Raw genomic sequence first — 24,942 nt, 5'->3', positions numbered from 1 at the left:
TTGGTAGCTGCTGTAATGTAGGCAGCTCCCATGGCTTATTAAAGAGAGCAATGGCTACTGTAATGGCAGGCTATTACAGTAGCAAGTTGTGATAAAATGCTATCCAAAAAAAAAACCCCAAAAACATTATAACAAAGAATATCATTAACATTGGCAATAAATGTTATAGATAAGCCACGTCATAAACTTGCATCATATTGTGCTAGTTGATGTTAATTAGCTAGTTTTTCTAATTGTTGTGCTGGGTGCACTATGCAGTTCATGGGAGGACATTTTAATCGCAAGAGAAAGATCTTCACTTACTGATTTTTATTTTAAGTTTAAACTAAAAAAACAAACAGTCTTATATGTGGCGGACCCTGCCTCCTTCCTAGCTTCAAACAGTGTTCTGGGGGCCTTATTTTCCTCCGAGAAAATAACTGTTTATTCAGTTATAAATATTTCTGAGTTTGTTTTACTGCCTCATCCATATTGTAAATATTACAATTTTTAGTTTGACTTGTTCTCCAAAGCTGTATAGGGCACATTGAGGTGCAATGCCTACTTGCATTTCATTATATTGTGTCAGCTTGTGCTGCATTGCATTGTGATGTGCAGTGGTGTAAGTAACTTTGTAAGTCATTATCCTAACCCCCATGTCGATGGAGAGTCAGGTGAAGTGATTTTCTGCAACATTCTCTTACACAACTGAAGTAGATTGAGACTCGTTTTAATATGTGAAAAAACAACAGGAGTATCATAAAATGGCTCAATATACAGCTTATAATTAAAGCCTCTGGAAGCCCAGAGATCCCAAATTGATTAAAAGGACAATATTTACACCCTTCAGGCGCAGCCAAAATCGCACACCCACTTTGGACTGGGTGCACACAAACACTGTTAGCTTAGCAGCTACAGTGAGGATTTCAGCTTGAAAAAAAAGTGTAAATAATATCCTCTCACTTGACTTTCCATCGGCGTTGGGGGTTAGCAGAATATTAGTAAATTTTCATTTTTGGCTGAACTTATCCTTTAAGTGCAATTCTGAGGCACTTGTACTTTAGTATATCAGTTTTATGCTACTTTACACTCCTGGGAAATCATAAGCCAATGAGTTACTAGCACCAGTTTCTCCAATTCATCCACACTAGGCATTTTGTTGAGGCAGTCACATGCACTGTTTGATGTAGCCTCAAAAGGTCGACTTTAATCTTGAAATGACAAGCGTTCTCGAAAGATTAAAAAAAAAAACACAACACATTGTTAAAGATTAAACAAGTGGCCTTTAACTTTCTTGGCCTCTAAAATGTTTGTGTAATCTGGCTCAAATTTCAAATGTATTTCAGGACAGTGCCACCAAATACTGATTTTGCCCTCCATCTTCTCACATGGTTTCATTTAGATAAGTAATCAAACGACCATTCTGCTGCTAACACCTATATACTTTCACTTACATTTCAGGCAGGACTATTAGTTGAATATTTTTACACAACTATAAAACTTCCACTTTCACTTTAATGAAGGATCTGAATTCTTCTTTCACCCGTGGTGATGTGTGGTGTTGCTCTGCTGCATTATTCAGTTCTCTCACATCTTGTTGCATTCATCTGTTTTGTGTTGCAGTAAGGCTTCACTTTACATTAACACAATTGCAGTCTACATTATATCTTACACTATCACACAACAACGACATAATATGTTGTGATGTGCCGTATTATGTTGCTCCACATTGTGTAATATTCAAGGCCAGTAGTCTTTTAGAATAATTTTGATGCCTTGGCTGTTGCCAGGCAACAGCTGTCCTGGAACAGAGATGAATGGGTGTCCCTGAGCTGTTCACTTTCTTCATCTCCATCTTTACCTTCATCTCTTTTTCTGCTCAGTGTCTTTCACTAACACAGACACTTACATTTGGAGTAAAAGCAGCTTATCCAACTCAACTGACACTGATAGTCCATTTCAGTGCTGTGTTGTGGGTTTAAGGACATAGCAAAAATTCTGATTCACATGCTCGCAATGTCACTGATGTTGGAGTAATGGATATTTCCTGTAAAAACAGTCTTACCTAGGTAACTTAGCTGGGGCTGATCTAGCACCAGCCTTTCTTCATGAAATATGCAGTTAACAGATGTCTCATCTTGATCAGCCACCTTAAGGACTCTCTGTGTTTCTGATGGATCTCATCTTGCACATCTTGCTTCAAAACCCCAGTGAGCACAGGTATCCCCCCCCCCATTCCTGTGGCATTCTTCTACACACATTTCTGCAAACCACTGATACATTCACATGCCATATGCTTCGTACTATATTGACCTCTTGGCAAAATGTGTCCTATCGTCATCACGTTACACAAACATTTCCAGTGTTTGTTGCAACCAAAGCAGCCAAAATATATGCTCTTTTCTTTACGCCAACCAAGTGTTTTTTGGGCCTAAACCTAACCAGAGCATAAACGCAGTGTTGTCACGGCATTAGATTTAAAACTGCACTTTAAAGGAATGTTTAAAATGTGATATGTAAGAATTTTAGTTTGAAGACATTCAAAAATGAACTATAATGATAAACAGATGGTGAAAAAAGTAGCATTTGTGGTGTTACAACATATATGTATTGTGTTAAAGAGTTATCTATTGATGTTAGCATGCTAACCAGCTAGCTCTGGCCTGTCCCAGCTGTGTAAGCACCAAACTCTGTGTAATCCAAACTCACCATCTGGACTTATGGCGGCATGGCTAACACTGGTAACTACCTGTTAACAGCTATTAGCAGTTACTCTGGTAATATGCTGCCACTCTTTGTTCTTTGTTTTGAGTAGAAATTGACAGCTGTCCGAATCTTATATATTGCACCTTTAAAATGAAAAAATGTTTTGCAGAAACGTACATTGCCAACATTTATTCTAGCATTTGGTTGACTTGACTGTGCTCATCGCTCACGCGCATGCTGGCATCCAACAGGAAGTAGTATGTTAGTATGTCCAGCCTTTGTGTAGCTGTTTTGTTTGCTTCTGGGAAATGTTTAGCAACTGCCTCAGACCAATATTTAGCTTACAGTTCAGATGTGACCTAATTTCTTCCACTCACCTCAACCGAGCATTGTATTATACAGTATCTATTGCACATAGTCATCTTTGCAAATCTTTTTTCCATGTGCTTTCCACTCAGCAGAGCTGACACAGCTGCTGTCCTCTCTGATGGATATTAGTCCGTACACTGTACATGCTGTGTCTACTCCTGGTGAAATGCAATCACTGGAGGCAGGAAGCACAGATGCTTTTCATGGAAAATAATAATTGATTTGCAGAGTGTGGGTCCTCTTTGTTTGCGGAGGAAATAGACTCGGCTTATAACACACAAATCAGCATGGCGGCTTCTGCACATTCGTGACTCACGTGAACAGAGAGCGTATTCAAAACCACCGAACATGTAAGCAGCTGAATTGGTTATTTCTATCATCCTGTTTAACCCTGAATAAGTAGTTCTAGATTCTTATCATTCAAATGTCATGCAGCTTGCTCACACCTGACAATGCTGTTGCTCTGTTTTTCAATATTATTGTGTTTGTGATTGAAAGGATAAAAACTAGTCTTGCATAGCCAAAACAGATGGGGAGACAGAAAGATGGTTTTCAGTGAAAATGACAGCCTGCTAGGCAAAACAAGGAGCTGTTTAACATGCTGCTTGATTAATATTGCACTGTAAATCAACTATTTAACAGCTGGTCACACCTGATTTTCTGTCAGTCAGGCCTGGGGTTCAGTCTGGTGAACCAGAAATGTACCTAACCCCAAAACACACTCGAGCACATATCAGCCCTCCTTCAGTGTTTAAGTGTGAGGCCATTACAGAGTCAGTATTCCTGGTGTACTGTATAAATAGTGTATATGTGTCTGTTTTAATGTATCATCCATCACCACTGCCCAGACGCAAGCTTTACACCAGCCAAATCAATTTCTCCATCTACAACCACTGAACATGCTTATTTTTGTACAGACTCCAGCAAAAAACACATATTCATCTCAACATTTTCATATTTTTGTCAGCAACACTTATATAAATATCATGAATAAATAAAATGTCTAGTTAATTAAATGATGTGAGCAAATGGTGAAATGCTTTCTGATCCATATATCAAGGAGTTGTAAAGGTTCAGAAACATCAGTTTCAATTGATTAATATACAGTTTGTAAAGCATTTTATTGTCAGTTAAAATATAATAAGTATTAACTTAAGTTTCATTAATGGATGTATGGATGTACCATTTATTAAATGTGCATTATTATCATCTGTCCGGTTTAAAGGAAAAGCGTTTTGAGTTAACACGTCAAGTAAGTTCATTGTTATAATCAGTATGGAAAGAAACTTGAATTCATAAGGTATACAGTTGTATATTTCTGTCAATAAGGAAAACAGGTATAAGAGTTTCATTTGGTCATTGGGAAAAGCTTGTGGAGTGCAAACAAACTCGCCTCCCAGTCAGGCACAACTCCCAGCAGAAACCTGAGGAGTACTATTGGACTTTCACCATTTGAGGAACAATGTGGTATGATGAGAAGAGGGGCTTGGGTTCACTGGTTGGCTCGTGTAAACAGATATCTCTGAAAAACAATACGTAGGCATAATGCAAAAACTATTATGGCTTCATTCTGTTGATAATTTTTGATCATGTTTTTAAAAAAAAAAAAAATGTGTACACTTTGTGCCTTTAATGATGGCTATCATACAGCATTCTCTTTTTTGCTTTTTTTTTTTTTTAATTATAAACAGACTAAATCCAGACTAATTTTTATTCAGTCCTACACTGTAAAATTCATTATACTCAGCGCATCAGCGGCAGTAAGACAGAGTCTATACATTTGTATATACAGAGAGTTTTAATTAAAGTTAGAAAACAAAATGCAGTCAGGAGTTTACAAAATATCCTCTGAGAGCTCTCTGGCACTCATTAGTGTGGGTATGGGAGTCACAATAGAAAGAATAAACATTTCTTACTAAACATGTCAGTTGTGAAGATATCAGTAAATGTACAGGGCGCTGACTAGGATTTTCTCCGATAGTCTCTGTGGAGCGGTCTAAGCAGTCCAAGTACAGTACCTCATTAATAGTCGGCTAATGACCATAATGAAGTACAACATGAGGACGTAACATTGATTTACAATTACAGATTTTATCCCCTGATGATGGAACACATAAAACTGACCCGACAGCGGATCACAGTGATTTCTCTATGAATCAAAATATACACTGTGAGTGACAGGCACTTATGGATGAGTTTACAAGTAAAGCCCTCTCCTTTAGGACACGTGGCCTATAAGAAATACATGTACTGCCCATTCAACATGTAAAAAAAAATATGATCCACAAATTAATATCATGCTCTTGTCAATAGCAGGAATATAAAAACAGATGTGGGCGTTTTGAACATAGTTGCTTAGATGTATGACATTCACTTGACAGCGCTTCCTTAAGTGCCCAAGCTTGTTTTTTTTTTTTTTTTTGAGGATCAGGTTGCTACATAGCACTGATTGAAACCCACAGTTCAGTGGTGAATATGCTCCATTTTTGCACTCAGAAATGATCTTTGGTGAGAATGTAAACAATTGCACCACAACAAAAAGTAAGGCTTTAAAGTCTTGTCACCCAAATGAAAACAAACACATCATACAAAGATATCTTTACCTGATTAGGAGCGCTACGAATAGTTGTCAGATAGCATGGGTTAAGATAACTTGCCATGCCTTTACACATTATGAACAGCAAACAGTGCTCATAATAAGCAAGCCATAGTCTAGTTTAGCCACTTCCCCTCTGAACAACGAGGACAGATAATGCAGTGAGCATTGCAGTGTAAGTTACAAGGAAGTTACTCTTTACGATCCCTTTATGATATTGATTAACTGAAGCATAATGAAATAGCAGGGAGCTGCAGTGAGCAGGGTGATCTGGGGGCTGAGACAAGCTAAAATACTCAGGATGAGGTGGATAGTGATGGGGTTACAGCATAAGAGGGGTATAGGCATCAGTGTCTCACTGATGGCAGACATAAGGCACATTAATAGGGCTCACAGAGTTGTCTCCAACCCTATTCCCCCCCTAATATAACAATCAGCCTGAAAACATACCCAGTAAATAAGACATGTTACTGCCTATCCTGTATGTGAGCATCATCCCATATTGAGTGCGGGACACATGTGTCCTTCAGTCTGCAGTCTATCTTCCCAAACATCCATCCATCTTTCCGTCTATCCACTGTCTACAGGCACTCTACCACTGCTCCCAGCTGAAGTCGTCCCCACCTCCAAACACAACAAAAAAGCCAAAGATGGTGAGGAAGATGACAGCGTTTCCTGTCATCACCAGACCGCAGGCTCCCCATGCAATCTGTAGGAGAAAAATACTCACATTTAATCAATCAAGGAAAGAATTCCAAACTCTTCTTTTGGTTATAACAGTCATGAAATATACTAACAAATGATGCATGAAAACAGCATAGAAATATCTACACAGAGAACATAAAAGCCCAGGATCTCTTCCAAATGAAAATCCACAAAATATTACAACATGTGTAGAGAGAACTTACTGTAGAAGTGCGGGCTAGCACAATGGGAAGCCCAAAAGCTGACACCACAATGCCAGTTGTTAAGAAGTAGGCCAGCTCTCTGCAAGCATTGCTGGAGTCAGTGTCATCACTGAGGCGTCTGGATATGAAGGTCGGGATGGGGCTTAGTACGTAGAAAATCAGGACAAACAGAGGCCAGTATACCCTGCAAAAACAGGTGTGCAGCAGTTATGGGTGGTGCACATTTTATGACATATTCTGGCATGAGTTTGCAGCTTATCAGATAAAAATGAAGAGGTGCAAATTCAATGACAATAACAAAAAAAAAGGTTATGACAAAAAAATTTACGACAGAATGCGAAATTTAAAAAGGGCAGTTCATGTTTGTTGCAAACAATCCTGAGTTTATCTGTACTGAGAAGGATTCATCTGTCTTTTCTCAGCTTGGGTTGGAGGTTTTAAACTGGGGCTCACACTAATGACTGTCTTCATTATCGGTAAATGCACCAATTATTTCCATGATTATTTGATTAATTGTTAAACCTAGAGTGCTGGTTTCCAAATGGTGTGCTGTGAGTTAAGTTCAGATGTGCAGCGGGATTTTGTTACAGTTATACATCATCACTGCAATCCACAGCTAAACAACAACTGAAGGAAGTTTTTCATGTGCCATTTCAGTACTTTGTGTGCATTCATTTCCGAATAGAGAGGCAATTTCTATAACCTAAAAACCATCCAGGGAACCCCTGTATTTAGATGTTCACGCAATTGTAGGGTTCTGGGAATTAGTAGAGTGTGACACATCAAAGGCCCTAAAAAGGAGGATAACAAGGGGAAAATGCATCTCTTTATTGTGAGGAGAAGTTCACCTCATTTTGAATTTTGTGAGCTGTCTGGATTAAATGCGTGTTGCCGCTTTTTTGTAGTGTTAAGTTAATAAATATCTTATGAGTGATATAGTTGTTTGTCAAACTGTATTTGGCATCAGTAAAAAAAACCAAACATGTACATAGTGATTAGATAATAAGTTTTATATAGGCTATTGTGCAACGACGTGAAGGCAAAAAAAAAGGTGTGTCTTGAGATTTTGGCTTGCCCTTCGGTATGCCTTGGGCACAAATTTTTGAAAACCACTAGTCTATAGAATGTAAATCATCAAGTTCCCGGAGCACAGAGTAATGTCTGCAAATTTCTTCATTTGTGCAACAGTCCAAATCTAAAGTATCTTTGTTTACTATCATAAGCTAAAAAATGTAATAATGCTGTTGTCTGATTTTCATTTATTTCTATATTTATATACACTTTTCTTTTTAAAAGTACACTGCAATACACCATGTGCACATTACAAATACTGGTGTAATTATCATGTGCAATTATACCCATTGATCAGCTGGTCACATCTGTAAGTGAGAGGCAAATAGTGAATATAGTGTTGTCATAAATATTATTACATTTTCCCTTTATTGTCATATTACTCTATTTCAGTCTTGCTTTGCACTGTTTTACATATTCATCCATCTTTCAGTCACTGTCTTTCCCTTTCCTCATGACTCTAAAGCCGTCAGCCGTTTTAGCCGATGAATTTCCGCGAGGAGTGCTGAGGAATTATTAAAGTCTATCTTATTTCATCCTAATTTAACAATGGCAAAGACAAACTGCAAATCCACAGATCGGAATTACATCAAACTGTTGTAGCCCTAGTCCAAACAGAGAGACTGCATGTCAAACTGAGAGCGTGGGATGGAGACGTGGGTATTTGGAAGGAAGGGGGGCTCTGATGAAAGACACTATTGAGTTGCGTGATGGAAATTGTAGGATTTTGCATTTGTGGAGCTTGACCCACACTAGGAACTACACGTCTGGTTCACGCCTCTGCTTCATTGAGTTTGATCATTCCTTTAGAATCCGTCCCTTCGAAGTGCAGTATTAAATGAATGCAGCTGCCTTTTACGGGTGTTTGTGAGTGTTGTGTTGCTTTTGTTAGCTACAGTTGTTCATCTCTCTCTGATCAGCCGCCACTTAGCTGGAAAAAATATCTTACTTATCCTTTTAAGGCTCAATAATGCATGTTAAGTCAAGTCCATGTCATACAGTGGCATAAACACTTGGTTATTATGACTGAGAACTTACCCGTATTGTTCCAGTGCACAACCCAGCAGAAGAAATGTGAGTCCAATGGCACCACTGAAGGACAAACCAACCAGTGCTGAGGGAAGAGAAACATGACTTTATGTTACAGTACACTGAGACATAAGCTAGTCTTTTAACACCTGGTAAATTTACACGAATTGCTTGTATGTTAGCTCAACATTTAAGACGGATTTACTGTGAAAATATCACTAACCTAGAACTTCAGACGGGTTAATAACTTAACAACGGATCTCAACAGCTTGCGACACATTTTCTCATCGCTGGACAGTGTTGTATGCGATGATAGCTTTCGAAATGATTCAGCAAAGCTTCTCAAACATGTTGAAAACAAGGCTAATAAAGTTTGTGAAGCGCAGACGCAAAAGAGGAAGGTCTCTCTAACTTCACGAGCAAACCCGTCAGGTGATTCACGGCATCGAGATTTTACATACCTTTGATGCCGGCCATGGCGATAGAAAAGAGACACTTTCTGTTGGACGTTTGTTTCTTTTCTTTGTGTATTGTTTATGTGCTCAGGCTCTTCTTCTTCTTCCTCTCCGTCTTCTTGGCAGACGGACTTCCTGCTTCCTCCATCGAGCTCTCCCTCTCGGTCATGTGACCGTCTTAAAGGGACAGTAACTCCTCAGCGTGCTCGAGATTTAAACATCAGTGTGCGTGGTGAAGGTGCACACACACACAGCTCTCATCATCATCATCTCATTGTCAGCGACATACGTGAAACACGGGTTTCTCCCCGCATGCTGCCATCCCTTCTGGCGAGGGTCACATGCTGCATTTGTCCTGTGAGCATTATTAGGGCCTGACATCGATTTGTTATCTGTGGTGTGATGGGATGTAAAGGGTAACTACACCAATTTTACACATGACTGCATGACTTTACAGCTCTTGGGGAGTTACTGCGTGAGTTTACCATATGTAAAAACAAACAAACATGCAATCAAACAAACAAACAGTTTGTGGTTCCAGATTAATTTCCTCCAGTGATGTCACTGGAGTTGCATTGTGGGTTATATTAGGCATCAGGGTTTGAAAAGGATGAGGAAAACACTGTCACAAGATTACAATGCAAGACCAGTGGACTCATTTTCAAAGCCTGACGCCTTAGCCCACCAGTGCCTGTACACATTCATAATATTGTTAATGTTATTTCCACAATTATGAAATTAAGATGACTGTGCTATGCTAGTGATTGATTCCTTAGACAGTGGTGCAGCTTCCACTAGCGTAGGACGATTCCAGATGAACCCGAGCTGTCTTCCTCTTACATTTTGCTCCACTGACGTGATTTATCTTTGTACATATTTTTATACCTAACTTCAAGAGCATTGATGATCTAGCAGTTTCATTTCCACTCACAGCTTCACTTTAATCAGCGTGCACATGACAACAAAGAACCTGATTTGACTTGTTGGGCTTCAGGTTCAGAGAGGAAAACAGCAGAAAGGCAGAGTACTTCAAAGGGCATGAGTGATCACAGAGCTGGACCAGATGTCAGCGGACTGCTGCTGCTGTCCGGATGGGAAACATGTAGCCACCAGAGCTGATAAGTTAAATGTTACTGTGTAACAGCTCAAATGTCTCCTACCACAATTACGGTGTTGTAAAAGTAAAACATTTGCAATCACCTTTTTCATTTTCAGAACAGTTATTCCTGGTATGGAAAGATATATTTGAGAGATGGCATGTCGTTACTCGCCTTACAGCATCACAAACTCCAAGGTTGTTATTCGCTGCTGAGTTATGATTTCCCTGAATGAAGGAGTGTGAATGATCAAAATATTAATTTCAGGCTTTGTTTTAGCAGACACCCACCTCTTCACAGAACGAGCCCTGGGTGTGTGGGGAAACGTTTTCATGTGAGAACCTCTCCTTCCCTTCAAAATAAGTCTCTCGACAGCCACAAAACCGTAACCTGACTTCCTGAGTGCGCACAGTCACAAACAACAATGCGAGGATTCAGTGTTATGAAATGATTTCACAGAGGAAATGAAACTAATGTTTAAGAGCCACACGCTGCGTTTAATAGGAAGACATTATGTCATGATTGGTTGTTTTGATCGCCAGGAGTGCTGATGATTTTGAAACCCTGCTGCTTTTTCGCGAGTGACTCATTTGTTTAAATTGCAGTTGGAACAATTACACAGAACAAAAGTGTTACAGGCAATTTCCCCGCTAAGCATATGAGACAGACAAGCCACACGTGAACCAAAAATAAAAAGCAGTTTAATTAATCAGGTACAGAGAGTAACATTTTGCCTAAAACGCAAACTAACGCATGTTGTGCAGCTATACTTGGAATTAAAGCAGAGTTCATACAAAAATTTGGAAAGAGAAAAACAAAAGAGGGCGTCACGTTGGCGGTGATGGAGTAACATATGGGAGGAATCATGTGATGACCGACGGACCGCTCCGACCTGTCCTGTGATGGAGCTGGGAAATCTTCAGAGCGATGGTCGCCAGGGGTGCCAGCATCACCTGTCCCAAACAAGGATGATGTGGTTAGAGATTTGAGCACCTGGCTGCCATATGCCACAGATTTATATGCTTATTGATAATTAACCATAAGCAGATGTATTTCTTTTTTACTACTGTGGACTTGTGACACTTTGAAGTCTCAGTCCCGAAATGACCAGATTTAGATATTGTACCTGTGTGTCTTCAAAGATTTGCTCCCTCTCATAGCTGTCTATGTAGATTCGAACTGTCGCCCCATCACTACCTGTCCCGCTGAGTCTGTAGATGATTCGAGAGCCGTCAGAGAAGATTATCCGCAGACCCTGCAGGGAGAAAAAAAAAAAAAAAAGCCCAGTACAGACTTTGTGAAGCTTTTAGGATCTGCGGGAGGACATCGTGACCACTGGACACATAAAAAACCCTTACAGGAACACAGCTCAGCATGTGTCATGTACCTGGTTCCTGGTGATGGTGCTGTCTACTGGGTCGGTGTACTCAAAGTTGTCTGCTTTCTCCACTTGGTAAATTTTGTCCTCCACAGCGAATCTCTGCTTCACAAAGGACTTGTCGCTGATCATGATCTCCAAATCCTCCATCATCTCACAGGCTGCATCTATGTCTACGTTCTCGTAGTCATATCTTAGCAAAAAAAAACAACAGCTATCAGTGACAGAATAAGGGCTTTATGATGAAGGTAGTAAATACAATCATTTATTGCTATACATGTAATAATCTTAAGAAGATTTTTCATTCATCATAGAGAAATGTAAATTTGGTGGATGTAGTGTCTCTAAGATTAATTGTAACCACTGTGAATCAGCTGAGAAAAATATTGTTTTTATTCTTTTTTATTTAATAAATTACAGATATTTAAAGGCTTAAGTTGATAATATATCTGGTTATAGACATTGTTGTGGTCAAACTTTAGTAGAAACACAATCATGTTAGAATAGAACTTTGACAAAAGTCACTCATATGAATAGTACTTGATTAGATTTGATATTCCATTTTTTAATCAACAAAATGTTCTAAATTCAAAAGTATGTTATACATATATTTATATTCATGTAATACTGTGTGCTATATGGTTGACTGATCAACGGATATGATTGCAGATCAAAAAAATGAATCTGCTGCAGCATGCGTGTGCAAAGCAACTTGTAACTGGAGTGTTTAAATAAACGCAGTGGAGTAAAATGCACAATATTTGCCACCAGGATGTAGTGGAGTAGAAGCTTAAAATAGCAGAAAATGGAAACGCTCATGTAAAGAAGTACCTCAGAATTGTATTTGAGTGCACTTGATGGCAGCAAAAGCAAGTAAAGAATTTACAAAAGCACCAGATGATAGTTGCCAGACCCTATGACATCATCATTTTCTGTTTATTATCTACTGGACAGTGCACAGCTTGAAAGAATATGTAATTGCTCATGTGTTCCACTAGATGTCAGTCATGTCCTGTATGTGTATTCTTCACTTGCATCTGCTACCTCAGCCCACCTACAGCATCAGTATCATCTAAACCAGCTCAACAACGTACACTATTTGTACTTAGAAATAGTAATCAAGACACAATTTCTTCGTGCACATGTTTTATTTGATGGATGATGATGTGAGACAACACGTGTGATCAAATCTCACCTGGTGAAGTAGTTTCTTCCATATTTCAGCCAGTGGTCCTTAAGGATGTCCTCCACACTCTTCCGCCTGGTGGCCAGGATGGACAGCCATGCCAGCACGGCCCAAAGCCCGTCCTTCTCTCGAATGTGGTCTCCACCTTAAAGAGGGAGTGCAATGGAGTTTGCCATGCACAGAGAAGATCACAACAAATACAATTACGCACAATTAATATCACATCCTCCCTGTTTCAACTAAAACGGGGCATATTTTGATGTAATAGCTTGCTGAAGGGATACAGCACCTGTACCAAAGCTTTCCTCCCCACACAGAGACAGCCTGCCTGCGTCCATTAGGTTCCCAAAGAACTTCCACCCAGTGGGAGTTTCATATAGCTCTATTTTTGTTGCCTTTGCCACTCTGGAGGAAATAAAACAAAGGAGTATTCCTAGAAAACATGGTTAATGCTTGAAATAGAACCACTGAAAAAAAAAAAATGCTGTTATTATGAATGCATCTCTGCATTCTTAAATCTTATTCAAAGGTCTATTTGCACGTACAGTTCTGTAGGTTTGACGTGGCTTCAGCTAGGAAAGAAACCACTGGATCTCCGTGATGTGTGTTTTTACCTGTCTAAAGCTGAACTTGTTGGCATGCTGCGGGCGAAGCCTCTCACCCCTGTGTGCTGGAAGTATGGGATGCAGAAGATGTTGTCAGCTATCACAGCCACAGAGTCAGGTGGGCTGACGAAGAAGCCGTGCTTACCAAGGATCATGTTACGGTCCTGGAGGGCCGACAGACAGTCACGTCAAAGTCTCCTGTTAGCTTTGTATTCAGTTTGAAAAAAAAAAATGATTACGCTGATTTGATTTTTGTTTGAGTGAATCTATAGAAAGAGACGATTAGAACACACCCACCCCATCGCCGTCAAACGCTGCACCAAAGTCATACTGTCCGTCTCTCATGCTGTCAACCAGATCTGCCGCGTAAGTGAGGTTGGGATCTGGGTGCTGACCCCCGAAGTCCTCCATTGGGACACAGTTGATGGCAGAATTGACAGGACAGCCAAGCTCCTCACAGACTATTCTCTTCACATATGGCCCTAACACTGGGGACAGGATGGAGGTGACAAAAAGCAACGAGAATGAAAGTATTAATCACAGTACATTTTGGGCAATACAGTTATTCACTTTCTTGCCAAGAATTAGACGACTAGATTGATACCACTCCCATATTTATAAGCTAAATATGAAGCCACAGCTGACAGCAGGTTAGCTTAGCTTAACACAAAGACATGGGGAAAAGCTCCCTGCTGGAAAAACCAGCATAGACCAGAACCAAAACCGCCACCAAAACACAACATATGCTGGTCCCCAGCAAGACCAGAACATGTGTTTTGGTACAGGTCTATGCTGGTTTTCCAGCAGAGCTAGCCTAATCCTGTCCAAAGGTAATATAAGTTCCACTATCATCACCTATAAAACTCTTTAAATGACTATTACTCATAAATTTGGTGCTGATATGATGATGTTGTTATCTTTAGAGGAAATGGGGCTAGCTGTTTCCCTGTTTCCACTTTTATGCTAAATTAAGCTAGCTGGCTGCTAGCTATAGCTACATGTTTACCACTCGAGCATGAGAATGGTATCAGCCCTCTGTAACTTAACTCTTGGCAGGCAGGCATACATTTATAATTCCCCAAATATCAAACTATAGTCTTCTAACTGTTCTTTAACTAGTGTGTTAAAAGCCTGCAAAGCCTGTATCATGTAGCCTAGCTTGTCACAGTGAAAGGGGTATGTGGAATCCTGTGAAAATTCATGCACTATCAATAGCCCTGCATGACTTCCTGTGAGGGGTTTAATGGTGTGTTGTTGTTGTTGTTGTCGTTGTAGTGGTAGGGGATGTGGGGGTGTGTTTGCACTCAGGGATGGTGGAGAGTGTTTGACCATTAGTTCCAGTTTGAGTGTTTGGGAACGCTCTTATTAGCTTTCGCAAACCTACTCATTGTAAATACTCTTAAAGTAAACAGCTGTAACGCTCTCTGTCTGACGGGAACACTCAGTCAGATAGTCAGGTGGATGTTTTGTTGACTGAGAGGTCAAACAGACTCTTGTGTAGTGAGGCTCAGCTTAAGCTGTCTGTCACATCTGACCCCTCTGCAAACATTTAAGGAACATGATCATCAAGAACATGTCCGGAGAACCCTAAACACAGCCATACTGAGTCTGGACTCAAACACACAATACACACACAGTGCAATTCTTATGTACCTTACTCAATAATCCCATTTTTACCTGACTTTATACTTTTTAGTCCTCTACATTTGAAGTGAAATATTTGACTTTTTTACTGTACCACATTTGTATCTGTGTCACAGTCATATTACTCATATTATGAAACATTTGTTATGAACGACATTACAGCTACAATTAGCCCCAGTCTTGACCATCTTATGATGATATCAACATACAGTATGATAATTTCAGTGATTACAATCCAATAAAATGTTTTATAATAACACTCACAGTCATTTCTCCATGGAGGACTGAACCTGCTTTTTAAACGAATATCTTTACTAATACTTTTTCTCATATTTTTGTAATTTTACTGAAGATATATTTTAAAACAGTACTTTTACCTGAAACAGTATTTTTACGGTGTTACTTAGAACCTGACTCTGCTTAAGCCAACAACATTTGGAAAGCAAAATGTGTGTTTTTTGACATTCATTCTGCCATGGGTAACAGTGAATACACTGATGTGATTACACACTCTTGGTTAATGTAGTCTCACCTCCATGCATGCCGTCCAGTCTTATCTTGATGTGGTTTTCACCAGACAGAAACTCCTTCAGAGCGGCAAAGTCAAAGATGTTCCGCAACAAGTTGGCGTAGGATTCCACAGAGTCCACAATTTCCACTGGGCACATCCAAAAAAAAAAAAAATATATATATTTTTTTTAAAATTTTGTGATGTTAATTCTATGAATTTACATGCCAGCACAAACATTAAGAGTAAAGCTGAAAAAAGCTGGCAGGATAATTCACCGTGTCTGTCCTACCATCCATCCACATATCCGTTTTTCTCTCTCATTGTCTCTATCTTCTCCTAATTTGAACGTGATGGGTGACAGACTCAGGCTGCAGCTCACCTGTGAAAGGTTTGAACTTGTTCTCCAGATCAAACGTCTGTTTGCCCAGGGTCGTCAGATCCACGCGCAGTCCGGGGCAGATGGCAAACTCCTCTATGGTCCTGCTGATCTGAAAGATCTTGTTTGTGACAGCCTCCTTGGCTGGGCCTAGATAGATAGATAGATAGATAGATAGATAGATAGATAGATAGATAGATAGATAGATAGATAGATAGATAGATAGATAGATAGATAGATAGATAGATAGATAGATAGATAGATAGATAGATAGATAGATAGATAGATAGATAGATAGATAGATTCAAAAGAGATTCAAGACCTAAATACAGGGCCTGGATACAGTAAAAAGCCTCTGATATTACAGGTGATATTTGCATGTAGTTATGTACTATATGACAAGTATAATTAGATAATATGCAGGGCTGTTTGGGATATTTATTGGTAATACCATGCAGAGTTTTTTGATGTGCTTGAACTTTGTCCCAGATTTTATGCTGGGGCATAGTCTCTAGTTTTACCTCAGTCTTTGCCAGTGTCCAGCCTTGTTAAATGTCTATTTGACTTCTCTCGTAACACTATTTCTTACTTGGCTGAAGCCCCTGCGTGCTTCCTGCTCTCCGGTTACCGTACCTCCATTTGCAGTGTTGAACTTAATGCCAAAGTCTCCGTCAGGCCCTCCGGGGTTGTGGCTGGCAGTGAGGATGATGCCACCGATGGCTTTGTATTTCCTGATTACGCAGGAGATGGCCGGCGTTGACATTATCCCATGGTGTCCAATGATCAGACGACCCACCTGAGGAAAATGTCACACAGGTGTGTGTTTGTGTGAGTTGGCCGGCACAAGCAGGTATCTTAATTTATCTGAGTGGGGGGAGGCGAGGGGATGCCACTGAATATCAGGTTTGGTATGTCATGCTTCTTCCTAAAAGTAACTGGGACTAGAAGTAGAGCGACTAGAGACTAGTGTCATTTAATGAACAAAGGTTATGGTACATGAGCAGCAGGGTTTAATGTGTATAAGTGAGCTTTGGACAGCATAAGAGGCATGCTATTGAAAATGGATGTTACGATGGCAAAAATACAGATTAAACTGGTGTATATTGCAAAAAGATAAAGATTCACTCAAAAATAATTTTAAAAAAAAAGGGGTTGCGACCCTTATTTTGGATTGTAAGGAAGAAGAAGGAAGAATCGTTATTGAATCTTTATATCATACAATGCACAACGTAGTGAAAATGTACTCTGCATTTAATTTCAAGGCACAGTATGCAGCGTGTATGCACCGGGGACCAATTCCAGATCTTAGCCAGTGCCTTTGTTCAAGGGCACTGATTGGAGAATTAACCTAATATTTTGATGGTAGTGGAATCCAGAATACCTGGAGGAAACCCCCACAAGCACGGGGAGAACATGCAAACTCCATACAGACCGGCCCTGTGCTGGCATTAAGTTGACATTTAAATTTAAACGGGACATTCCATTGTTAAGGACATTATAAAACAGCTCCAAATATCTCTTTGAGTTTTACTGTCCATCAAATTATCAGTTTTAAATGAATTTTGGAGGTTATGTTTTCACCTGTGTCTGTTGGTTCGTTGGTTTGTAAGCAGGATTACATAAAAACTTGAGCACGGATTTCTGCAAAATTTGGTTGGAGGATGGGTCTCTGCCCAGAATAGACCCCCTATACTTTTGGCGCTGATCCAGGAATTCTTTTGCACAAAAATACAGTAGCTATTAGCAATAAACAACAATGTATTTTCTGTCATTAATTTTGATTATTTTTTTTTAAAAAAGTAATGTCATTTAAAGACCTGCCAATAAATTAGAAAAGCTCTAATCTTCTTTTTGGACTTCATTTACATTCAAATTATAGATTTCAACTTTAACTTGTTTTATTTGCATAATTTGAGGTAAATTTCATATATTTCTCACCTCATAATACAAGCATATGTCAAGAGTTAAAATCAAATATTAATCACACATTAGGCTGCTACAACCAATGAAATCAAAAGGACAATATCAGGTGAGGGGCCAGGTGACACTGACATACATGCTCTCACACCCCCCACAAACATAATACACAAACTTACCAGCATGCGCACACAAACAAACACACACATACACGGTGTCACTGACCCCGTTGGCAGCTGCCATCTGTACAATGACCTTGATGGCTGTTGTGTTGAAGAAGCGACCGTCTCCCCCCACCACCACTGTTGATCCCTGGCGGTCGCGAAGGTCAATAGAGGAGAAGATACTCTGGATGAAGTTGTGTAAGTAGTTCCTCCTGGACTGGAACACATACACCTTTTTCCTCAGGCCGCTGGTGCCGGGTCTCTGGTCTGGGTACGGGGCTGTGGGGACAGTCAGCACCTGCAGAGGACTGTTGTCCATTGTTTCAAAATGAGAATCTAACAAAATCTAACGGTGCAGAGAGCCTTGGAACCTGTTGTTTAGAGGGAAATCCCCTGTCAGTTGACATGGGGAATGGTACGCAGGGGCAGAATGGGAGGGTGAGAGTCTTGACTCCTCCTATTATTCGACTGGAGGCACAGGGTTACAGTGGTACTTCTGAGGCCCAAAATAACCTTTCAGACTAATGTGTGTGCAGAGGCATGGGGAGTAACTGAAGACGCTCCTTCACACATGTGCAGGGAGATCACTGTCAAGGCTGCAGGCCAAGCCACAAAGAAGAGTGTGTGTTTGGGTGTGTCAGAGTGGAAGTACTGAAGTGTCATGGGAGCAATTTGCCCATGTGTGAACGGCTGCAGCTGTGCTCCGAGTGATGATTTGCAAAAAGGAGGATGACATCCCTCATCGGAGATGGGCCTGGTGCTATTTCAGGAGGAAATATTAACCATTTCTTCAAGCAGAGTGCGTGAACAGAGAGTGAGAGGACCAATTAGAGGGTCTTAGTGAATATAGACATGGTTTAAGGAAAGTATCCGCTTACAAAACAAACACAATATGTCAAATGGAATCACTCATGCGGCACAATCAAATCAGAGTGAAACAACACTGCCCTCTAGAGTTTATTAATGGCTCCTAACATCATAACCTCTCAGTGCAACATCCAGAACATTTCGCTACGTGGTAATAGCATGAACATATATCAGTCATTCGTTTACTTTGGCGTGAAAAAAAGTTGGTGCATTCAGTTCAAGGATGACATTTACACTGGGCCAAATCACTGTTGAACATCAGGACTGCAAGCAAACTACAGCCCCTACAGAAATGGGACATGATGGAAGTTTGTCTACTGGGTTTTATCACGGATCTCCACACCTTAATTAATATATTAGCATTATATGAAGACACAGTTATATTTCAATTTATTTAGATTAATAATAATAATAATAATAATAATAATAATAATAATAATAATAATAATAATAATAAAAACAGCAAATGTATCAAAACTTAGGTATGTAAAGTAAAGATGAATGTGATCTATAGTGGTGGTTCCTAACCTTTACTGCTTTTGACTTGGGTTGTTCTGATAGTGATACCAGTATCAGCAGTGCCTCCAATACACCCTAAAAAGCTGGATTGGGTATTGTATACATGTTTTTACACCTCTACATTTATCCAGAAACAGCAAGTAACTTGTCTAACTCAAGCACATGTTGACAAACTTACATTTGTTGATATCTCTTGACCCCCTCAAGAAGTCCCTCCTATCATGTTGGGAACCACTGTTATATAGTGAGAGTCAATGTGACCCAATATGAAAACTGCTCATATGTCAACCCAGTCGCCAGAATTAAATGTCTGCAGTTAATGTTTCTGCAAACCTGATCTGATATGTTCACATTTCTAGGTTGCATACGATAGAGACTATCCACAATACGTGACATCTTACATTATATGTTATGTTATATTTCATGTTTATGACTTTTATCTCTGGAGATGGAGGAAATGGTGGTACAGTTAAGCTACGTGACAAGGCCGCAAGACCTAGTACAATTTGAAGTCGTGTTTGTGGTGACCAAGACAAGACAGGTGCAGTAAGATAAAATATGATCTTTTCCTAACCCTAACCAAGTGTTGTTTTTTTTCCCTGAAACCTTACCAGTCCATATGCACAGCACTGTCACAACAAAAAGACTGAGATACTACTTAACTTAAAGAAACTTAAAAATGCAACGTATAGAAATGGCCATTTTCAACATATCCATGGGTTGCAAACTATACACTGCTAACATTTACTCTGGAGACTGGGTTGCGTTGGTGCCTGTATGTTTAATGTTCTTCTCCATAACCTTTGACCTTTGAGGGGCAATGAGTGAAGGCCTAGTTCATGCAGTGTGCCCATTGCGATTTGGTCTAATTCAGATTCACAATACATTTTAAAATGTTCTATTACTCTATTAGAGGCTATCCTGACACGAGCAGCAAAACAGCCTTTCGGCTTTCTCTGTTTGGGACACAGCAGCACTTGGCATCGGAAGAAATCTCCTCCTCTCTGCCCGAGCCTTCTTGAACCACGGCCTCCCACATGAAGCAGTGCCAAGTCTCTCCTGAAGAGGCCACTGTGTATTGCACTATTTTCACTGGAGAACGCTGATCAAGGGTCACTGAAAGACACCTGTCTCAGTGGAGGATGAAGAGGACGTGGTGATGCGGGAAGCGGCAGGTTGGACGGAGATCTGGGTGAACTTGAGGAAGTGAAAAGCCTTGTGGCCGAGCCCCCACTGAATCCCTCTCCTACGCTCTGAGCGCCCCTTTGCTCTCATGAGGAAATATCTCCCATTCAGGTTGGCATCTCCACAGGCGTTGAACCACCATCCACCTGCAAGATGACATAAATTACATGTTTGTGCTGCTGGCGCTGGATGACAAGTATTCATTACATGGGATAAACATGTCACCCTCATGCACATCTGCCTCACCTGTGTAGTTGTGGGCACAGTTGGAGCCCGGGTGTTTGTCATTGTCCCTGTCCTTGGTGGAGAACATCATGCCTGTGTGGTTGCCCATGGGGTCCGGCAAATCTCCAGACAGGTGCGTGAGGTGAATGGTGTAGTTTCTCTCCGGACCATTAAGGTGGAATTTGTATTCGATGAAGCGCCGGCCCTGTTTCCAGTCTTCCAGCTGGATGTGAAGGATGGAGTTGCCCTGAGCGGCAAGAGAGCGGATCTTCCCGAGACCCAGCCAAAACTCCCCTGTGAGCGAGACATGGCTGAGAGGTGAGAGAGCTGACACCACTCAACAAGTGCCTTCGAGATCTGTGACGCGCACAAACTCAAAAGCACAGCTTTGAGGAAGTTATAAAACTGTGGATGTTATGATCATGATATATGCCAAATAATTCAGAATCTGACGGTTAATAATTAAATTTTGTGACCTCCGAAGGGTAATGGTGCTGAAAAGAATAGTTTCTCTCACCTTGAAAATCTCCAAACCCATTTTCATACTTCTCCCAGGTTTGATCAAAGTTTACTGAACCATCTTTCCTTCGCTGGATGACTGTTGCTCCTTGGCCTAAATGGAACAAATTGAAAACCTAATTTAAAGTCACAGTATCAAAAGTTTCAGTGTGTAGATGATTCATGCGTACCAAAAGTTTGGAAACTGGATCAGTAGATCGCTTCAGCTAGCAGTTGCGACACAGCTAACTCAGCAGCTGCAGTATAATCCTTTGGGGCAACTTGAACCATCAAAGTTATGTCCACTCCAAGTCTTCAGTCACTGACTTATTATTCAAAGTCTCTGACAACATTAACCTACATAAAAGATTCCTAAGCGGAATTCATTCATTTTTATGACGTAAAAAGATCCCTTATGCAACCAGAAGCAAGTCTCTCCTAAGGAGAAGGCGCACTCTGGAATCTTGTGAGAGGTGAGGTGTTTCATTAAGACGACAGCGGAAACATGAGTCAGAGTTGGAGAGGAGTCTGGAGTTTACGTGAGGAAATCTAAAGCTGTCGGGGGCTTGAAAATGAGCTGATTTACACAATCTAGAGGCACCAACTGTAACAACTCACCTTCATTTCACACTTTACCGATAGGACTAATTCTACAGGAACTGTCTCTGTGATGTTGTCAGACACGTACAATTACAACCTCGGCCTGTAAGCGGCAAGAACGAGCACTTTTAATGGATGAACTTTGATCGTCGCAGTTGCCCCAGAGGATGAAGCTGTCGCAGGTGTTTCGCGGCTGCAAACTGAGGCAGTCGACCAGATCGATTCCATAATTTTTGGTCAGTATTAAATCATTTAGATACCAAAGTATGTAAACATAGGGCACAGGTTCAAAACAATCAAGATTCTCCTTCAAGTTTTTCATAAATAGTCTTTACAATAATACATGTCCGCCTTTTTTCAGCAAATGCTATTCGATGCATTTACAGTCTGTAATTGCTCATCTTTAAATTCGTTTGCACTGGAGTCCTCCATTCCCATGTTGGAATTAAATTGCCTGCATACTCACGAGGGATTCACAGGAAACAACACATACATGTAATCCAGCATGACTGTTTGTCAGTGTATCTCACTGATATCGGCTGTTTACTGTTTATTAAGTTACAACTTATTCAAACCCGACACTTGCTATAGTTAAGGATTACAATATTAAGCATGACAGACAGTTGGGCATAACAAAGACTACAGTGACATCGACTAGAAGGTCATCCTTAATTAGAAAATAAACTGTTGTCCCGTGCTGGGCTGAAGTTCGAGTGTTAGTGAGACGGTACCTTTGCTCATGTCACACATGGCCATGAACGGCTCTGCTCCGTTGGGTCTGATGGCGTAGATGCCGCTGACTCGTTCCCCTCTGTTGTACAGCTCATTGCAGTCTGATGGCAGATCTGTGTAAAAAAGGACCACAAACCTGGTGTCAGACCTCAGACTGCTCTGAGTAAAGATGGGTTGCAAAGCGGTGATCCGGAGCAGAGAACTGCACTCGAGGGTCAGCGGTTCACGTCAGCAGGATAAGCAGGGAATCGTGTGGCAGAAAACTGTAAATTGTGCGATCACAACTTTCAAGAAAAAAGATGACAAACTACTCTCAACATTCGCTCATGTTTCGTCATCGAGCTTACTCATCATTTCGGTGGTGCTGGTAGAGCTTGAGGTCAGGTAAGGGGTGAGTGTTGGCGCCTCACTGTTGAAGATTTCCTTCTTCTCCGCGGTCTCTTGGGTCAGTGTGCTGGTAATCTGTGGGAAATCATCAGGCAAATACTGAAACTCATACAATACTGAAACATAATCCTCAGGCTGACTCTGGAGAAATGCTGTGGATTAGACAGCAGTTCCACGCGTAATAAACATCGTACGAAAAGGAGATATTTTCCAAACTTTTTAAGATATTGGCAACAATGTGAATTTTGAGCCCTCCAGACCAAGGAAAATACATCACAGAGGCACTGGCTGAGATGATTAAAAACACGGACAGGTCCTTTATTATGTTTGCACCCTCCAAAGACTTAAAGTCTAAATTATACAGTGCAGCACCACGACTCCATTAAAGTTTCTACCAGCACATTCAGCGCGATGCCATGATGGTGACAGCTCATAGCTCAAAAAGGAGGCAAAAATAATGGTAGGAAATTTCCATGAAAATGCACATTTCTGCACCGCAACTAAAATCCTATTGACCGAGTAAAGGATTGTGTGAAAATGACTGGGGTGAGGAGTGGGGCCTTGACTTCTTGATTTTATTTATTTATTTATTTATTTTTTACAATGACTGAATCGACAGCAGGATTCTGGTTGAGAAATACTGACCAAAATTTAACCCTCCTAACATTTACCTTTTCCTCCAGATCCTTGATTCTGGCCCTCTGGTGGCTGAGCTGGTCGCTCTGCTCCCTCACAGCCTTCAGTAGCTCCGAGATGCTCTGCTCCTGCGTTTGGATCACCTCCTGATCAGAGACAAGAGTCGGAATCGTGTTAAAGAATGGCATTACTCCACTGCCAATATTATACGTAATACTTTGAGCCTGTATTTTAGCAGTCATATGCTTGGAGAACAAATATAATGCTAAAAATACTTTGTGTTATTAATGCAAAAAGCATCTCCTGGCACCTTGTTGAAAGCTTTACGGAAAGGGAAAGGGTAGAAAAAGTTTGCCATCCCACCCTGAAGGAAGCTAAGTGTTTAGGGTTGCATGGCCCAGGTCCAGGCTTCCTTTCCGAACAGGTGACTCACCCTGAGGCTGTTGATCTCCGCCACACTGTCGCTCGCCATCAGGCCGTGTGACAGACTGCTCAGCTTCTCCTCCAGGCCCTCCAGCTTGCTCTGCAGGTGGCCCTTCTCCTGCAGCATGCTCTCCACTTTGGAGCTGATCTTGACGGACAGGCCCTTGATCTCTTCGTTGTTGGCCCTCAGCGCCACGGTGGTCCTCTTCAGCTCCTCCTCCTCCTCTTTGATTTCGCTGGCCATCACGGACAGCTGGTAAAAGGAGCGGTCGAAGATGTTGAGCTTCTGGAAGATGTCGTTTATCTGTCCCTTCGTCTTCTGCACAAACTCCCGCAGGCTCTGACCCAGCTGGAGGAGGCCGTTGGCCAGGAGACGCACGTCGTCCAGGGCGGCAAAGCGGGAGCGCGTTTCAGCAGGGGCCTCGGGCTGGAGGACAGGCTGCTCCTCTCTGCCACAGAGGGCAGGGACACAGGCAGCAGCCAGGAGAAGCGTTAAGGGAATCAGTGTAATTCTCATGTTGTTGTCGTGCTGCTTCTCCAGCTGTGTGTCGGTGATGTAAGAGCGGCCCTCTGCCTCCTCTGTGACTGGACAAAGCCCCACAAAGTGAGGACCCCGGGCTTTATACACTGTCCAGAGTCGGGGTCAATGATTAACCAGTTCATATGATCAGCGTGTCTGCTTTGATGCAGTTTCCTCTGACAGAGTGGACAGCTGGAAGTTGTTTCACTGCAATGCTCAGTCCAACAACAACCAAACTTCATGAACAGAACGACACATTTTTAGGATTGGACAAAGTAGTTGAATGTAATAGAATATTTCATACATTATGGGAGTTCTTTGCGATCAACGTGTAGAACCCAGCTCTGAATTTCGCTCCA

The 24,942-nt window shown here is 41.1% G+C and overlaps 4 protein-coding genes and 1 long non-coding RNA gene across 9 annotated transcripts in view; 1 reads left to right on the top strand and 4 right to left on the bottom strand.

Moving 5' to 3' along the window:
• Positions 1-1,690, bottom strand: part of LOC119010959 (cAMP-specific 3',5'-cyclic phosphodiesterase 4B-like) — a 55,557-nt gene extending 53,867 nt beyond the window's left edge. For both annotated transcript variants that reach the window (XM_037083610.1, XM_037083612.1), the window contains exon 1: positions 1,434-1,690. The gene's annotated coding sequence lies outside the window, so the exon portion shown is untranslated. The remainder of the gene's footprint in view (positions 1-1,433) is intronic.
• A 151-nt stretch (positions 1,691-1,841) lies between these two features.
• Positions 1,842-10,754, top strand: LOC119011448. 4 transcript variants are annotated; one of them, XR_005072192.1, is made up of 4 exons: positions 1,842-2,199; positions 9,240-9,351; positions 10,108-10,407; positions 10,493-10,754. It is a non-coding gene; the product is annotated as an uncharacterized LOC119011448 (long non-coding RNA). The 4 variants fall into 4 exon arrangements; XR_005072195.1 differs by having other exon boundaries at positions 10,490-10,754; XR_005072194.1 differs by having other exon boundaries at positions 10,047-10,407.
• LOC119011447 (leptin receptor gene-related protein) lies at positions 4,933-9,271 on the bottom strand. Its single transcript, XM_037084580.1, has 4 exons — positions 9,120-9,271; positions 8,668-8,743; positions 6,559-6,742; positions 4,933-6,359 (listed from the first exon to the last, which is right to left on the bottom strand). Exons 1-4 carry the CDS (start codon positions 9,133-9,135, stop codon positions 6,243-6,245), a joined length of 393 nt encoding a protein of 130 aa, XP_036940475.1. The 5' UTR covers positions 9,136-9,271; the 3' UTR covers positions 4,933-6,242.
• Positions 10,755-10,889: 135 nt separating the features above from the next.
• Positions 10,890-18,395, bottom strand: LOC119011446 (phosphoglucomutase-1-like). Its single transcript, XM_037084579.1, has 11 exons — positions 18,053-18,395; positions 16,544-16,706; positions 15,914-16,060; positions 15,556-15,681; positions 13,677-13,867; positions 13,389-13,543; positions 13,064-13,179; positions 12,784-12,919; positions 11,598-11,781; positions 11,337-11,465; positions 10,890-11,163 (listed from the first exon to the last, which is right to left on the bottom strand). Exons 1-11 carry the CDS (start codon positions 18,308-18,310, stop codon positions 11,074-11,076), a joined length of 1,695 nt encoding a protein of 564 aa, XP_036940474.1. The 5' UTR covers positions 18,311-18,395; the 3' UTR covers positions 10,890-11,073.
• Positions 18,396-18,918: 523 nt separating this feature from the next.
• Positions 18,919-24,738, bottom strand: LOC119011262 (angiopoietin-related protein 3-like). The gene is made up of 7 exons (XM_037084232.1): positions 24,074-24,738; positions 23,676-23,786; positions 22,965-23,079; positions 22,617-22,730; positions 21,305-21,400; positions 20,809-21,081; positions 18,919-20,708 (listed from the first exon to the last, which is right to left on the bottom strand). Exons 1-7 carry the CDS (start codon positions 24,578-24,580, stop codon positions 20,491-20,493), a joined length of 1,434 nt encoding a protein of 477 aa, XP_036940127.1. The 5' UTR covers positions 24,581-24,738; the 3' UTR covers positions 18,919-20,490.
• Between the last annotated feature and the right edge of the window lie 204 nt (positions 24,739-24,942).

Source organism: Acanthopagrus latus, chromosome 21 (genome assembly GCF_904848185.1).
Source record: "Acanthopagrus latus isolate v.2019 chromosome 21, fAcaLat1.1, whole genome shotgun sequence".
Lineage (NCBI taxonomy): Eukaryota > Metazoa > Chordata > Actinopteri > Spariformes > Sparidae > Acanthopagrus > Acanthopagrus latus.
This window is presented reverse-complemented; position numbering and strand designations above follow the sequence as displayed.

What these genes read in the sequence shown, in the direction of transcription:
- LOC119011446 (XM_037084579.1), bottom strand. Translation starts at nt 18,310, where the DNA reads ATGGACAACAGTCCTCTGCAGGTGCTGACTGTCCCCACAGCCCCGTAC. An exon ending in AGATGGCAGCTGCCAACGGG is followed by an intron (nt 16,707 to 18,052) that starts GTCAGTGACACC and finishes CATTTTCCTCAG; the next exon opens with GTGGGTCGTCTGATCATTGG. An exon ending in CAGCGTTTGACGGCGATGGG is followed by an intron (nt 13,544 to 13,676) that starts GTGGGTGTGTTC and finishes TCGGCCCTCCAG; the next exon opens with GACCGTAACATGATCCTTGG.
- LOC119011262 (XM_037084232.1), bottom strand. Translation starts at nt 24,580, where the DNA reads ATGAGAATTACACTGATTCCCTTAACGCTTCTCCTGGCTGCTGCCTGT. An exon ending in CGGAGATCAACAGCCTCAGG is followed by an intron (nt 23,787 to 24,073) that starts GTGAGTCACCTG and finishes GTCTCTGATCAG; the next exon opens with GAGGTGATCCAAACGCAGGA. An exon ending in TGGGTTTGGAGATTTTCAAG is followed by an intron (nt 21,082 to 21,304) that starts GTGAGAGAAACT and finishes TCTCGCTCACAG; the next exon opens with GGGAGTTTTGGCTGGGTCTC.
- LOC119011447 (XM_037084580.1), bottom strand. An exon ending in TGTGCACTGGAACAATACGG is followed by an intron (nt 6,743 to 8,667) that starts GTAAGTTCTCAG and finishes CTGTTTTTGCAG; the next exon opens with GGTATACTGGCCTCTGTTTG. An exon ending in TGCTAGCCCGCACTTCTACA is followed by an intron (nt 6,360 to 6,558) that starts GTAAGTTCTCTC and finishes TTTCTCCTACAG; the next exon opens with ATTGCATGGGGAGCCTGCGG.